We start from the raw sequence: 15,365 nt of genomic DNA on the forward strand, positions 1-15,365 counted from the left end.
CACGAAGTCAAAGTTCATTTGGCACAATCTCAGCACGGAAGAAAGTAAAGTGTTTCACTTGAGGAAGACATTCAACAGGGTGTGAGACAGAACAAGCAATACAGCCTAAACAATAATAAGATACATTTTATTAATGAACAAATAAAAAAATAAAAATACAAAAGTTTTTAACTGAGCCTAATTACATTGTTGACAGTGCTTCTAACTGAATTGAGCAAACCACAGTAAAGTGGTAAATAGCTGAGTTCACCAATAGCCAGCAGAGGGACACACTAGCCTGATAAATGCAAATCTTCTTTATAATACACTGAACATATGTTCTTTGCAGGAAGTGCAAATATGAGGATGTCAGTCACTGTGCTTACTAGGCTGATATTTTCACAGTACAGTGCCTAGTTTAAACACTCTTTACCACAGTGGTAAACCCCAAAACTTCAACATTATGTAACAAAGGTCATATAAATTCCAACATAGCAGAACATGAAACAATTCTCATGCTTTTTTTCACCTTCCCCCTTTCAGATATAATATATTGCTTAATTTCAACATAGTTTACCCTTCCCATAAAATCATGTGCAAGGCATGATTCACTTACCAACACAAATGGATTAACTAAACATCTATTTTACAAATGTAGGTGGATTGATTATGGTGAAATTAGGTTGTGACAAAATATTCAACAACTGGGTGAACTAGAATTAAGAATTAGGTTTACATGTAACATGAGACACACAACCCCAGTGAACTGCAAATCATTAACTTTTCTGTGATATGCTTTGTCTTAAACGTAAAATAAAAACGACCGACTTTAGTTTTTTATTGAGCACTTAGGTGTGTCATATAATACTAGATGTGTCAGGTGTTCATAGCCCACAAACTCCTGTGTCATTGCCACACAACAGAAGATGGCTCTGATTCAATTACATTTATGTAATAGCTCAATTACAAATGTATTTCTTTAGCTCTAGTATAGTGCGGGCAATGTCCAAGCTTATCAATTTGTTTTCCTGGAAAACGCATAGTGGCAAAAAAAGTATACCTTGATTGCACTGCAATTGCTTTAAATAAAAGTGTCTGAAAAATGCATATAGTGTAAATTGTTAATAATAATAATAATCTTATTTTTGAGGATAAAGTTTGAAGTGTTCTCCTTTTTGCAACTTTCCAGCATCTCAGAGACTCCAAAAAGACATCCACAGAAAACAAAGAACAAATATTTTTCACGTTCCATCTTGTGCTGAAGCAGAAATAAGATAGATAAGATATACATGTTATAATGTTTATTAAGTTGATGAAATAAGTGTTGGAAAAGTAAACAATATTTACAAAAATGTTTATCACTTACTAAAGTAGTAAAAATTGAAGTTTACTTACTTGGAGTCTGGACATAATGACTCTGTGGATTCCTGGAAACTGAACCTAAATGAGAATAAAGCAGATACACACTTATACCATAATAAAGTTTAGAACATTACATAAATTTTCTTTTTCACTAAAGAACCAAGTATTTTTCTGTTACTTTAACAGTCTAGTTGTATATCAGATATTTTTTCCTTTGGTGCCTCTCTACCTAACATTTACCAGCAGATCGTCTCTTCCTCCATATGATGAGTGCAGTTATGATGCAAATGGCTGCCAACATGAATACCAGCACACTGAAAACTACAGCTGGACTGAAGAATCCTGGGTCAGATTCACCCACATCTGAAATTAGGATGAAGTGATTAAAAAGAAGAAAAGAAAAATGTAAGCTACAAACAGATGAAGTTAGTTTTGTTGTTGCTGTTATTAAACCTAATGTTGAATTTAATTTCCAAAGAGGCATTTTACTTGTTAGTTCTCTTTACCAAATGTAATGTCGAGTTTGTTGTCCATATTGAGGTGCTTCATTGTGCAGTTGTATTTATGTCCCTCACGTAGCTCTTCTTCACTGATCACCAAACTCTTCCTCATCTGGTAAGTCCCGTCTCCGTTGGGCAGAATCTCTCCTCCTGTGATCTGACCATCATCCACAGGCTGACCATCTCTGAACAGGGTCAGGTTAATGTGACGCGGGTAAAAACCAGTGGCCAGACAGCTGATCTGAAGCTCTTGAGAGTCTGGGAGCATCTTTTTCATGAGTCTGACTCTGGGTTTCACTATGGTGAAGGATGAGAAGTGTTACTGTTGTTAAATAGCTGAGTTAATTGCATAAGTCATTCATTTATTATAATCATGTTTCATATGGTATTCAGAGGCACATTCTCTGTCAACACAGCTGCCTGGGACATGTTTTTTTCTTAATCATACATTAATTAGGTTGAATTTCTCACCTTTTCTCAGCACGTTGTTCTTTTCCATGGTCAGGTACCTCCGCAAAGTTTTAATGCAAATAGGATGATAAACATTTTCATACATGAAGTTTTCGTGAACCCGTTTTAGTTGGTCCCATGTTATCATCCACGGCATTTTTATCTGGATAGCATGTTTTCCTATGTCAAAAATAAACTCCTCCATATTTTGTCCACCGAAAGCATCCCAGTAATGAAGTGGGCCTGCTTTATTACTGCTTAGCAGTTCACATCCAACAAGTCTCTGATGAACATGTATACCTTCAAAAAAATGAAAAAAGTTCATATTAATTATCCTCAATAACATAAAAGCTACATGCGTTAATAAATGTTGAGTGTGTGTTACTACTGATATGTAGACTATATCTCTCACCATCTGTGCGATTTTGGTGCTCCTTAAGATAAAAGGCTCGATCTTTCATGTCATAAAACATATCACGAAATACAACACCAGCATCACTTCGTTCCTCATCATAGTATTTTGAATCACTGTAGGAGCGATAGACAGGTATCCACGTGGTTGAGTCATAATACAGTAATTGCAGATCATCCAGCATCACCACAACACTGAACTCAGGAAATGGTGTTTGTCCAACTATATATGTTGCCAAAGCCATCAGTGAGTGGGAACCTGTGGATACACAAGCATATAATACTAGTGTCAAATTTGATCATTACAACATCAATGGAAAGCTTATTTAATCAGCTTTTTTCAATTTCAAAAACCCTTATGACTGGTCACATATGTGACCCTGGACCACAAAACCAGTCTTAAGTCGCTGGCGTATATTTGTAGCAATAGCCAAAAATACATTGCATGGGTCAAAATTATTGATTTTTCTTTTATGCCAAAAATCATTAGGAAATTAAGTAAAGATCATGTTCCATGAAGATTTTTTGTAAAATTCCTACTATAAATATATCAAAATGTAATTTTTGATTAGTAATATGCATTGCTAAGAACTTAATTTGGACAACTTTAAAGGTGATTTTCTCAGTATTTAGATTTTTTTGCATTCTCAGATTCCAGAATTTTAAATAGATGTATCTCGGCCAAATTTTGTCCTATCCTAACAAACAATATATCAATAGAAAGCTTATTTATTGAGCTTTCATGCGATGTATACATCTCAGTTTTGTTAAATTTAACCTTATGACTGGTTTTGTGGTCCAGGGTCACATATTTGTAAATGTCAAAGTGTTTGAAGCAGAACTATTATTGCAACGCCGGGACTTTTATTTTGACATCGCTAGAACCCAGCGCCTGAGCAGAAGCTCACCCAGTCTTATCAGTCTATCAAGTCAAGTACTGCACAGACAGACAATAAATAAATGTGTGCTCATTACAGTCAATGCTTTAATCCAACACTAAATCATACGTAAAGTTATAGACTAACGTTACTAAATAACTAAATTTACGCATGACTTTACAATTGTTCAGAAGTTACAGCTTTTTAAATTAATTGCTTAGGCAGTAAACAATCTAACCCAGCATTTTCCGAAAGAAAGACTCCTAAACGTCATTATTCCCCAAAAACATAATCAGCAAAACCAAGATTTACGTTAGCGCACAGACATTTAAAAACATATCTGTAACTGTGCACAGTATATGGTTAATATATACAGTATAACGTTAGCAGCACTAACTCACCTGCGTTAACGACGGGCCAAAATGACAACATACACACAAGCATGAGCATTTTCTCAAATAATTAACGCCGGCGGTTTAGAAAGTGAGGCGAACTTTTAAAAGTGTACTCTTATCGTGGTTGTCCGTTAACAGTTTGTTGTTATTCTTCTTCGTTTTTGGCGTATAACAAGCAAGTTACTGCCACCTGTCGGTGTGCGTGTAGTATCATGGCTTCAGTGATATCAGTTTCACACCAACAGCACAGATTTCCAAACCAAACAGACCTGATTCCACTCATCGGCTTGTTAGTAGTAGAGAGTCCAAGACCTGAAACTGGTGTGTGTCAGGGAGACATACAAAATGTGTACCGTAATGTGTGCCTCTGGGAACAGAATTGGGAACCACTGTCTTATTTAAAATTGTGTTTTTGTAATAGCATGGGGCATTCTTAGCCAAGTCCTAGCCATTTACAGAACGTTTGTGCAGTCTTTGCAAACAAATATGGTATTGTTTTTTACTTTTTTTTAAATTAGCCTATTTATTTTAATACCAATGTTGGAAACACAACCTGTACAAAACCTACCTGTATCCAATCATACTTATTCATTCTTTTATTTGTGGAGGCAATACAATTATTACATAGGCAGATTTTAAAATTAGACACTGCATTTTATCTGATATCCATCTTGTCAACTCTTCTAATAGCCCAAGAGGCACACAGAGGCATGGGATAAACATGAGCAGAGTTTATAGAATAATATTAGTTGTATCTTTCTTAATTCATGAATTCATCTGACCTGCACAGTTTTAAAGTCCCCATGAAATCAAAATGGAAGATTTTTTTTTTTTACTTTTAGTATGAATATGCTAGCCTTCAGATTATTTTAAGATTACTGTGTTTCAAAACAATGACAAAATTCACATTTACAAGACATATACATTCAGAATTTACAGTCTCTTCTGTCAATATGGATCAATGATTTTGATGACACTTCAGCTGCACTTCAGCTTCTCATCAAACTTCTGTCCAATCAAATGCCTCCGGAATACGAAGCTAGAAAGAAGTCTGGTTTTGTGCCTTCATGCAAACCACCGCACATGCTAGCATGCTAACACATTGCACTATGCAGAATGGTATAGCCTATTTTAAAGCGAAATTAGTGATATTGTGGCTGCCATGCTGTCAAATGCGACTTAATGGCTCTTGTTACAAAGTAAGTCTGCTATTTAATTTTCTGCTATTGCGCTGATAAGTCTTTGTATAAAAAGCTGTATACATCTATTATAATGCCATTTTGAATTATTTTAAGGATGCTCTCCCACTTTCTTGTTCCATAAACACCTGTATGGTGCAATAAATAGCACACTACTACACTGAGTAGACTAAGTTTAAGTGCCTGGATTGATGACAGCTTAAATGTATTCACTTTATGGTTCTGCTCCTTTGCAGTCTGCTCCCCTTTTGACCTGTAAACATCACTGATTGATATTTTATGAATATTTGCATATATTTCTCATCTACAGGACAAAGGTCTTTGTTGGTCTCTTTCTAAAAACCTTTCAATGCTTAGGTTTGTGCCATTTCAACACGATAGTGAAAACAATAAAGTTCAGGAATATTGACTTCTAAGCAGTGTTATACAGCACTAGATGTGTCAGATGTCCTGTTGCCAGAGGGCAGAATCTCCCATGGCACTGTTCATAACATAACAGACAAAAGTAGCTGATTCATGCATGCATGATGACTTAAGTTTTACTTGCAAAAACCATGTGCATATCTGTAATACCATATAAAGCATACAAAACAGTGTCAAAATAATTCACTATTATACAAACATTGCACAACAATACAGCAGGAGATAATGTTCTTAAACAATATTATGATTTCAGGCCAAACAGGCTCAAATATTTATGTTGCATACCATACACTATATTCTTTTATTCAGTGTCTATATTATATTTCTTTTTTTTTTTTTAAATCAATATAATTGCTTCTCATTATTATAACAAAACGTAAATGACATCCACCAAGCAAATTGCTTAGGCTTTTAAAGTTTTTCAAGTATTAGACTTGTTTTTTATGTTTCATCTTGCAAGGAAGCTGAAAGAAAAAAAAATCTTAATCTTTTTTTATGTTCAAACTTAAGCCTGAAAAAAAAGTTAATTCATATTACTCCATAAAAATAGTGTACTTACATGGAGTAAGGGAGTAATCACTCACTGACGTCTTAGATCCTTGTCCTGAATAAAAATGACACAATTAAACCAGGATGAATAGCAACACTACAGAAACATGAAACTGCATACACTGAACTCTGAAAGAGTGTCTTGTTTTTTTATTTTGCATTTACAGAAGACTTACCAGCAGCACATCTCTTCCTCCATATGATGAGTGCAGTTATGATGAGAACAGCCACACACATGAACACCAGCAAACTGAAAACTACAGACAGACTGAAGGATCCTGGATCAGATTCAGCCACATCTAAAATTTGGTAGAAGTAGTAGAAGAAGAGGAAATCAGTAAAATACAGGCAAATGCTATTTTTGTTGCTGTTGTTATTAAACATTATGTCGAATTTAATTTCCAAAGGGACATTTTACTTAATTGTAAATTTTTCCTCACCAAATGTAATGTCTAGTTTGTTGTCCAGATTGAGGTGCTTCATTGAACAGTTGTATTTATGTCCTTCACGTTGCTCTTCTTTACTGATCACTAAACTCTTCCTCATCTGGTAAGTTCCGTCTCCGTTTGGCAGAATCTCTCCTCCTGTGATCTGATCATCATCCACAGGATGACCATCTCTGAACAGGGTCAGGTTAATGTGACGGGGGTAAAAACCAGTGGCCAGACAGCTGATCTGAAGCTCTCGAGAGTCTGAAATTGTTTTTCTTATGAGTCTGACTCTGGGTTTCACTACAGAGAAAGATTTGAAGTGTTACTGTTATTAAGTTGTTGGGTTCATTGCATCAGTGATTCATAAAGCGTTTAACGACATACATATTTGTCAGTTATGTTCTTTTCTGTACTTTCTATTAATTCTAATATTTCTATTTATTCAAGTAATTTTATTATTCTCTTACCTTTTCTCATCAGATTGTTCTTTTTCATGACTAAATATCGCCGCAGAACTTTAATGCAGATAGGATGATAAACATTTTTATACATAGACATTAAATTAAGCCATTTTATTTGGCTCCCTGTTACTGTCCATGGCATTTTCTTCTGGATATTGTGTTTTTCCATGTCAAAAGTGAACTTATCAATATTTTGTCCACTGAAACCATCCCAAAAATGAAACAGACCTGGTTTACCATCATTCAACAGTTCACATCCAGCAAGTGTCTGATGAACATGTACACCTTCAAATAAACAGAAACGTTTTTAAGACACATTATTCATACCACAACATAAAATGTAGTGAGCTGAAAATCAATATACTAGACTTTTTATGTCTTTTCCATTTAGTACTTATAACATTCTTGCTTCTACATCTAAAACTTTATAGAAACAACAATAAACACATAAACATGGCTTATTAAATGTTTCATGTTATAATAATACTATATGTGACCCTGGACCACAAAACCAGTCATAAGGGTGAATAAATAAGCTTTTAATTGATGTATGGTTCGTTAGGATAGGGCAATATTTGGCCGAGATACAACTATTTAAAAATCTGAAATCTGAGGGTACAAAAAAATCTAAATATTGAGAAAATCGCCTTTAAAGTTGTCCAGATGAAGTTCTTAGCAATGCATATTATTCATCAGAAATGAAGTTTTAATATATTTACAGTAGGAAATTTACAAAATATATTTATGAAAATTGATTTTTACTTAATATCCAAATGATTTTTGGCATAAAAGAAAAATCAATAATTTTGGCCCATACAATGTTTTTTTGGCTACTTAAGACTGGTTTTGTGGTCCAGGGTCACATATATGGTATGGTTCTCACCATCTGTGTGATTTAGGTTATCTTTAAGATAAAATGTTCGCATTTTCATGATGTTATACATATAGTGAAATACAGTGTCAGCATCACTTTGCTCTTCGTCATGATATTTTGATTCACTGTGAGAGCGATAGACGGCTTTCCATGTGGTTGAGTCATAATATAGTATTTGCACATCATCCAACATCAGCACAACACTGAACTCAGGAAATGGTGTTTGTCCATCTAAATATGTTGCCAAAGCCATCAGTGAGTGAGAACCTGTAGACAGACAAGGACAAGCATGTAATAGTACATTTAACTTTTATATGTTTACACAAATACTTGACTTGACATGAGCAGACTTGACAGAAACAGACTTGACTTGCATGAGTAGACTTGACTTAGCATGGACAGACTTGGCTTGGCATGAAACTAGGGTGACCATACGTCCTCTTTTGCCCGGACATGTCCTCCTTTTTGGCTATAAAATTATGTCCGGGGGGATTTTGTAAAATATCATAAAATGTCCGGGTTTTTTTTATTTTTTATTTTTTTTTTACCTCATTTCACTGACCGTCATTAATTCAACACTTTAAATGCAGCCACTACCCACCAGCATTATTCTGAGGTACCTGCAGGTATGAACTGGCCACCGGGAGCACCGGGACATTCCCAGTGGGCCGATCACCGAAGCGAGGGAGACCTCCTCCATATTAGGCGCTATTTTAAATTATAGCGCATTCAAAACCGCAAATAGCCGAAAAGTGTGAAGCGGTGGGATCAATCACCCGCACAGTGCTGACGAACGCGCGCTGCGCTTCTGCCACGATGTACAGTGATAAACAGTGTAAGTTGCTTGATCCATTCAGATAACACACAGAATTGTGTTATAGGCCTACAGTCATGTGATATGAGAACATTAAAGGTTCTGTAAGTTCTGCTGGGCTGGCTGAAAACAGCCACGACATTGGAAACTGCATGATGAAGTAAAGTGGAAAATGCCAATAAATAATTACTGTCAAAACAAAATTATTACAAATTTCATAGTTTATTATTACTATTTAATTTTAAAAACCATATAACTAATGTGTTCTTGTGACCACCGTCTTACTACTAATATTCTAATCAATAATTTCTTTTAATTTTTAGTTGTAATTCGTTTTAATTGGAGTAAAATGTTAATTCAATAAGAGCCTGATTAAAGAATTAAATATGGGTCTTATATAAATTAGGTGTTTACTATACATAATAAAGTTCTTAAAGGGACAGTTTACCCAAAAATAAAAATTGTCATCATTTATTCAACATCATGTAATTTCAATAATTTCAATCCTGTATGAACTTTTTTCTTCTGTGTAACAAAGGAAGATACTTTGAGAAATTCAAAACTTTTTTGTCTATAGAGTAGAAATCAAGGGTAACCAAATATGTTTGGTTACATTATACAAAATATCTTTTGTGTTCCACAGAAGAAAGTAAGCCATACAGTTTTGGAACGACATGAGGGTGATGATTTTTATTAATGAATGTTTTTTTTTATTACATAATATATTAGCAACAAATTTCCTGCATTCTAGCTCAAAATCAATGCTTTACTGCATGCATTTCTCTGTGACAAAAATGTAATTAAGTTTGTTGCATTTGAATTCAGCAGTATTTATCATTATTTGTTTAAATCCTGTTTTATTCATTCATGTACTCCAATTAAAGATCCTATAACCCTGCTGAAATAAACAGCTTAAACCAGCCTTGGTTGGTTGGCCAGTTTAGGCTGGAAGTAGCTGGTTTAAGCTGGTCTTTTAGTTGGTGGTTTCCGAGCCTGACCAGCTAAGACCAGCCTGGCCAAGCTGGAAAAGTGGTCAAAACCCTTCTAAAACCAGCCTGCTGACCAGCTAAAACCACCCAACCACCACAGGCTGGTTTTAGCTGGGGGTTTTTTCACCAGGAAACCCAAGAAAACTTTCATGTGGAACTTGTGGGCCGGATGGGCTGAATTTGTCCAGGGCCGAATTTTAACCCCAGTCCAGCCCTGGGTACCTGTCTGATGACGTGAAAGACCCAATTGTCAAAACAATACAAAGAGGAACTGCGCTGCAAGAGCTGTGTGTCACTAACATGCCGAAACGCAAATGTAGTTTCACAGACAAATTGGAAAAAAAAAATGTTTTACAAGGCAATTCTTATTTAAGCATTTTATGTATTATTTATTTATGTTTGCATTAGGCCTGTATAAAGAAAAGACTAAGAGAGATGATATTTTTTACAGGGCAAATATAAGATTTAGTTCAAACAGAAAGAGAATTTAAATAAATGTGTGATTTCTAAAAGCGCCTTGGGGGGGGGGGTGTCCTCTTTTTGGATTCTCAGAATATGGTCACCCTAATGAAACAGAAACATGACTCACTAACAGCGGGTTACAACACAACATGAGGGCTATAGAGTACACAGATGGATCAAATTCACCAAATGACAACGATCACATGTGTTTTGGGTTTATTCTAACCTTTTCAATTCCAATAATGGCCACAAATCTGTGTTTTTAGTACAGTAAACACTTTTTTACTGTAGTCGCAATGTTATATTGACTAACATTTATGATAAAACACTGATAAAATCATATGTGCCCCCACTTTATTAGTTTTTAAATAGTATATAATTATGATCGACTTTATTCTTGAACAGATGGTGCTGTATTAAGCAGTATATAAAAAGCATTTCTGTTGCTAATAAAAACGTTTCTGAAATGTCTTGAAATGTCCGTTTTCAACTCTGCTCCTGACTTCAACTGGCTAATCTCTTTGACCACTGTGTAGCCATTCAAGTCGAACACACCTACAGATAGGGTCGCACATGACATGATCACATGAGGTGCAAGGAACACATGACAAAACAGGAACCGTAAATATGACTAAATAAAAGACATGAGAACAATGAACAGGACACAAAACCTAAACCCACATTACACCCCAATAAAGTTATTACCTGATACTTAAAGGTACAGTAAAATCTGAAAAACATCTTAAGATTGTATGCAACTTTGCTTCTCAAGTAAATTTGCAACGCGTGGAAATTCCATCTGGCCTAAACTGTTTCAAAAGGGTTCAATATAAACACATTCAAAATTATTATTAACTCACCTGCATTGATGACTGTCCATAATGACAACAGACACACAAGTAGTAGCATTCTCTCAGGTAAATAATCCGGTCTTCAGAACAGTCTTCGCTAAACAATATTGTTCCTCAGCAGCAATTCAAAGTTCATTTGGCACATTCTCAGAAGGGAAGAAAGTGAACTGTTTGTTTTTCCACCTACTTGTGGACAATGCAGGGCATGAGATAGAACAGACAACAAATACACCCTTTAAATACAAAATAGGCTAATAATTTAACATTCTACTTTTTGAAATACTATTTGAAAGGTTTGATGGAAGTGTAATCTTCCTGAAAAAGGGGAACATATATGTGTTATCGAACAGAAACAAACTTGCTGTGTTTCCCTAATCCTTTTTTTTTTCTTATAATACAGGGACATCACAATTATACAACCAACATATATACTAAAACTCACATGAACATTAATATCAAAAAATTAAGAGGTTTACCTGAAATAAGGGGAACATAGATGTGTTAATGAACAGACATGGACATTTGCTACGTTTCCCTCAATCTCTGTATTATTAGAGTGGGGGAGAGGAACTTGTGCACCTATTAATTCTCTTTGTTCTCCCCACCCCCTGCTGGAGCGTTTCAGTACTTATTTAACATATTAACTTTGAAATAACACTACTAAGAATAATCCTTTCCAGTCTTGGACTAGACAGCACACTGGATGTCAACAGCACCCACTACTGTTCTGAGTTCCATGCTGAGTGGTGCTAGCAATGCTTCGATTGATATTAATCCACTCAAAATGCAATTCATTAAGTTAAATTAAGGAATAGTGTAATGTTAAAGGAATGTTTAATAACTGACAAAAAGATAGTTTAATAAAGATAAACACATGCCAGTAAACAATCATTTTATTTCACTTTTTCTGAGTCTTAGTGTGCAAATCTCGAATCAAATCATTAATGTTTGCCAAGTCAGTGAATGCATTTTAAAAACTATTTGTGCAAAGTGGATTGTCTATTGGTGAACTGTCAACAAAATTCTAGCCATGGCAATATTAGTATGTAGCATATCAATTTCTTTCACAAGACTGATTTCTGACAAATAGTCGTCATTAGATTAGGAGAACTGACAGGGATCATATTTATACTTTTACATTTAGCTGTTTAATCTGCTGTTGGTTTTAAGTCCGTATTCACAGATATAGCCTGGAGTGATGCGCGGGTTGATCCAAAATTAGCGGGTGCCTGCGGTTACCCGCGGTTACAAGTCATCCAAAAATATTTTTAATGATATTCGGGACGCGGTCGGTCGGCCCCGCTGAAAAAAACAGCTAAAACCAGCCTAGGCTGGTTGGCTGGTATTAGCTGGTTTAAGCTGGTTTAAGCTGGAAGTAGCTGGTTTTAGCTGGTCTCCCAGCCTGGCCAGGCTGGTCAGGCTGGTTTTAGCTGGTGGTTTTCCAGCCTGACCAGCTAAGACCAGCCTGGCCAGGCTGGAAAAATGGCCAAAACCCCTCTAAAACCAGCCTGGCGACCAGCTATGACCAGCTAAAACCAGGCTGGTTGACCAGCTAAAACCAGCCAACCAGCCTAGGCTGGTTTTAGCTGTTTTTTTCACCAGGGGGGTCATTTGAAATAAAGATGCCAATTAAACCTTTGTAATTTATATAGTACTAGACGCAATTTTCTATTAAATACATAGACCTACACTTTATTGGCTGAATATTTACCTTTTGAATGTTGAGCGTTATTAGGGGAGAGCGGGGCACAACCTAACACTTTTTGAATTTCGCGGTTTATGTAAATCCACGTGGGGTTCAGAGTACAATTTTTTATCCACGTTATTTTCACACTTGTCTAGTACAAATATATCGCTTTGTTTCATATTTACAGTGTATACGTTTTTCGTTATTTACCTCAAAAGAAAGGAAGTGAAACGTGACAACATGCCCCGTAGGTGGGGTACATTGTAACATCTGAGGGGCACGCTGTAACACGACCATATGACAGCTTAAAATGTTATCTGATCGAATGAAAAAAGTATACACAACAAACTAAAATATTTTGTCAGTAAAATACATGTGTTAACTTTTTCAAATGAAGTAATGAGGTTTTTTTTTTAAAAAATAAAAATAATCTAATTTTGGAGTTTGACAATGAACATATCGCAACAATGCTTTGAACGGCCCTGATCGCAACACACAGCTGTACAGTAGTTCAAAACAAGGTGGACAAATAAATGAAACACATTTAGACATTCAGAAAAACACTCCACTCCCTCCACACACATCTCTCATAGACCATGACACACATAAACCAGCCAAAATGCTTTACATTTCTTGAAATAATAACATCTGAACATTAAACATTGATTGTCAGCCTTTATTCACCTGTTTCTTGTGGTTTCTTGTCAAAATCCTTAGAAGTCAATAGTGTAAATTGCACCGCTAATGTCAGAGAATAGCATAGTTTAGTAACAGCGGGGCATATTGTAACACAGTGTTACAACGTTCCCCATCTGCACGACCGGAGTTTAATACAAAGTCTTTTGCTGGTTTGCCAAGCATTAATAAACTATCTAAACTGATAAATAGCAAATTGGAGATTAAAATAAGAGCAGTTTTGTCTAATTTTAAATGAATACTAAAAACTGAAATGAAAAGTTTACTTCAGCCAGAAATGTACTTTTACTATGGTAAAATAAATATTCAGCGATATTGTAACGTTGCTGGAAGATACAAGGCGAAAGAGAATCTAGATGCAGTAGTTTATTGGAATCCGTGACAAAACAATAAAATCCAGAGGGAACAGGAACTCAGACAAGGGCAGAAACAACCATTACACATCTAACAACCGACAAGGCACAGAGGAAACACAAGGACTATTTATACACAGGGCAGAGGGAGAGATCTAATTGGAAACCGGTGGTAACTAACGAGGAAGTGGGTGTGGTCAAATGAGTGTCCATGGTGATAAACAAGGGAGCAGAGTGGCAGGGAGACAGTCAACAATGAGAGACAAAAACTACATAATAAAAGTCTTTAAACACAGACACAGAAACACAGGCTGCGTCCGAAATCGCCTACTCAATGAGTAGGTACTTAATTTCAATAAGTACTTACTTAACGAGCGCTAAAAGAGTACCTACTCAACAGCCAAATCTCGTTGAGTATGAATGGGCTCCAGATCTCATCCGCCATGTTTACGTTATCATGTGACCCATGACGTTATCACAAGCGCATCAATTTAAAAGATATGACCGACAGGTGATCTAACACCTGATTCCATCAGTAGCTTGTATTGTGACTTGTTTGGTATCTGCAACTTCAACAAAAATGTTTGCAATATCTGCACAACAGTCTGCACAAAGGAGACGTCGGGCAGCCATTAGAAGATCTCGCCTTTGGAGAAGACTGGTTTTATATTCTAAAAGTGTAAGTACAAATTCTTGAAAATTACCATTTACCACTATAGTATTGGCTGCACTATAATATTAATAAATAATTATTTTAATTTTCTTACTGAAAAGTATTTAAAATAAGCAAAATGTATTTTTTATTTGTATTATCATGAAATTGTATGCATGAATGGTAGACAAATGCAGCTGGTGTGAATACATAAATTTTCCGTCAAGCAATCAATTAATGCATGAATAATATATTTATATTTAACTTACAATGATAGGATGAACAAAAATGAGTAAACGGTATGAATAAATAAGTGAACAACACATGAAAGAAATCTTTATTCAAATGTATCATTCTAACAAACTGTAACATATTTACAGGTGATCAACCCCACGTCTTACTGCCATCTAAACAGAGCTGTGCCAATTCTGCAGCTCTTTTTTGATGAAGCAGCTGACCACCGTGTCCACCTTCGCCTGTCTTTGCCGTCCATCATGTCCCTCATTGGTGCACTCAGACTGGAATCTGACCATGGATGGGAGACAGACATCGAGGTGCTTGTATTCCTCTACTGGTTGGCCCATTCTGCATCCTACAGGATGGTAGCACAGACCTTTGATATCCCTAAGTCCTCTGTGCATGACATTGTGCACAGAGTAAGCCAGGCAATCATGGGAATTTTGAGGAGGGTGATTTTCTTTCCAATCGGTGATGACCTGGAGGCAGTGGGAGCAGGATTTGCACAGCTGGCTGGGTCACCAGCATTCAGCAGGGCAGTTGGTGCAATAGACGGCTGTCAAATCCGCATAAAACCTCCAGCTAATAACTCCCACTGTTACTACAACAGGAAGTTGTTTCATTCGATCCAACTCCAGGCCATCACTGATCACCAGGGGAAATTCCTTGATGTCTTCGTGGGATATCCTGGGTCTGTGCACGATGCCAGAGT

At 36.0% G+C, this 15,365-nt stretch overlaps 2 protein-coding genes across 3 annotated transcripts in view; both read right to left on the bottom strand.

Annotated features, from left to right (window-relative positions):
- Positions 1-181: 181 nt before the first annotated feature.
- Positions 182-4,118, bottom strand: LOC141348670 (DLA class I histocompatibility antigen, A9/A9 alpha chain-like). Its single transcript, XM_073852947.1, has 7 exons — positions 3,982-4,118; positions 2,704-2,961; positions 2,313-2,591; positions 1,848-2,138; positions 1,582-1,704; positions 1,375-1,419; positions 182-1,237 (listed from the first exon to the last, which is right to left on the bottom strand). Exons 1-7 carry the CDS (start codon positions 4,028-4,030, stop codon positions 1,221-1,223), a joined length of 1,062 nt encoding a protein of 353 aa, XP_073709048.1. The 5' UTR covers positions 4,031-4,118; the 3' UTR covers positions 182-1,220.
- A 525-nt stretch (positions 4,119-4,643) lies between these two features.
- LOC141348667 (DLA class I histocompatibility antigen, A9/A9 alpha chain-like) overlaps positions 4,644-15,365 on the bottom strand; it is a 100,066-nt gene continuing 89,344 nt past the window's right edge. The window contains exons 1-7 of one of the 2 annotated variants that reach the window (XM_073852942.1): positions 11,038-11,181; positions 7,922-8,179; positions 7,045-7,323; positions 6,587-6,877; positions 6,323-6,445; positions 6,157-6,201; positions 4,647-6,061 (exon numbers count right to left, since the gene is read on the bottom strand). In XM_073852942.1, coding sequence (XP_073709043.1) covers positions 6,039-6,061; positions 6,157-6,201; positions 6,323-6,445; positions 6,587-6,877; positions 7,045-7,323; positions 7,922-8,179; positions 11,038-11,086 — 1,068 coding nt within the window. In that variant the 5' untranslated portion in view covers positions 11,087-11,181 and the 3' untranslated portion in view covers positions 4,647-6,038. Of the gene's footprint in view, positions 6,062-6,156; positions 6,202-6,322; positions 6,446-6,586; positions 6,878-7,044; positions 7,324-7,921; positions 8,180-11,037; positions 11,182-15,365 lie in introns of those variants that run through there. The other variant, XM_073852943.1, reaches the window with a different exon arrangement.

This window comes from Garra rufa, chromosome 13 (genome assembly GCF_049309525.1).
Source record: "Garra rufa chromosome 13, GarRuf1.0, whole genome shotgun sequence".
NCBI lineage: Eukaryota > Metazoa > Chordata > Actinopteri > Cypriniformes > Cyprinidae > Garra > Garra rufa.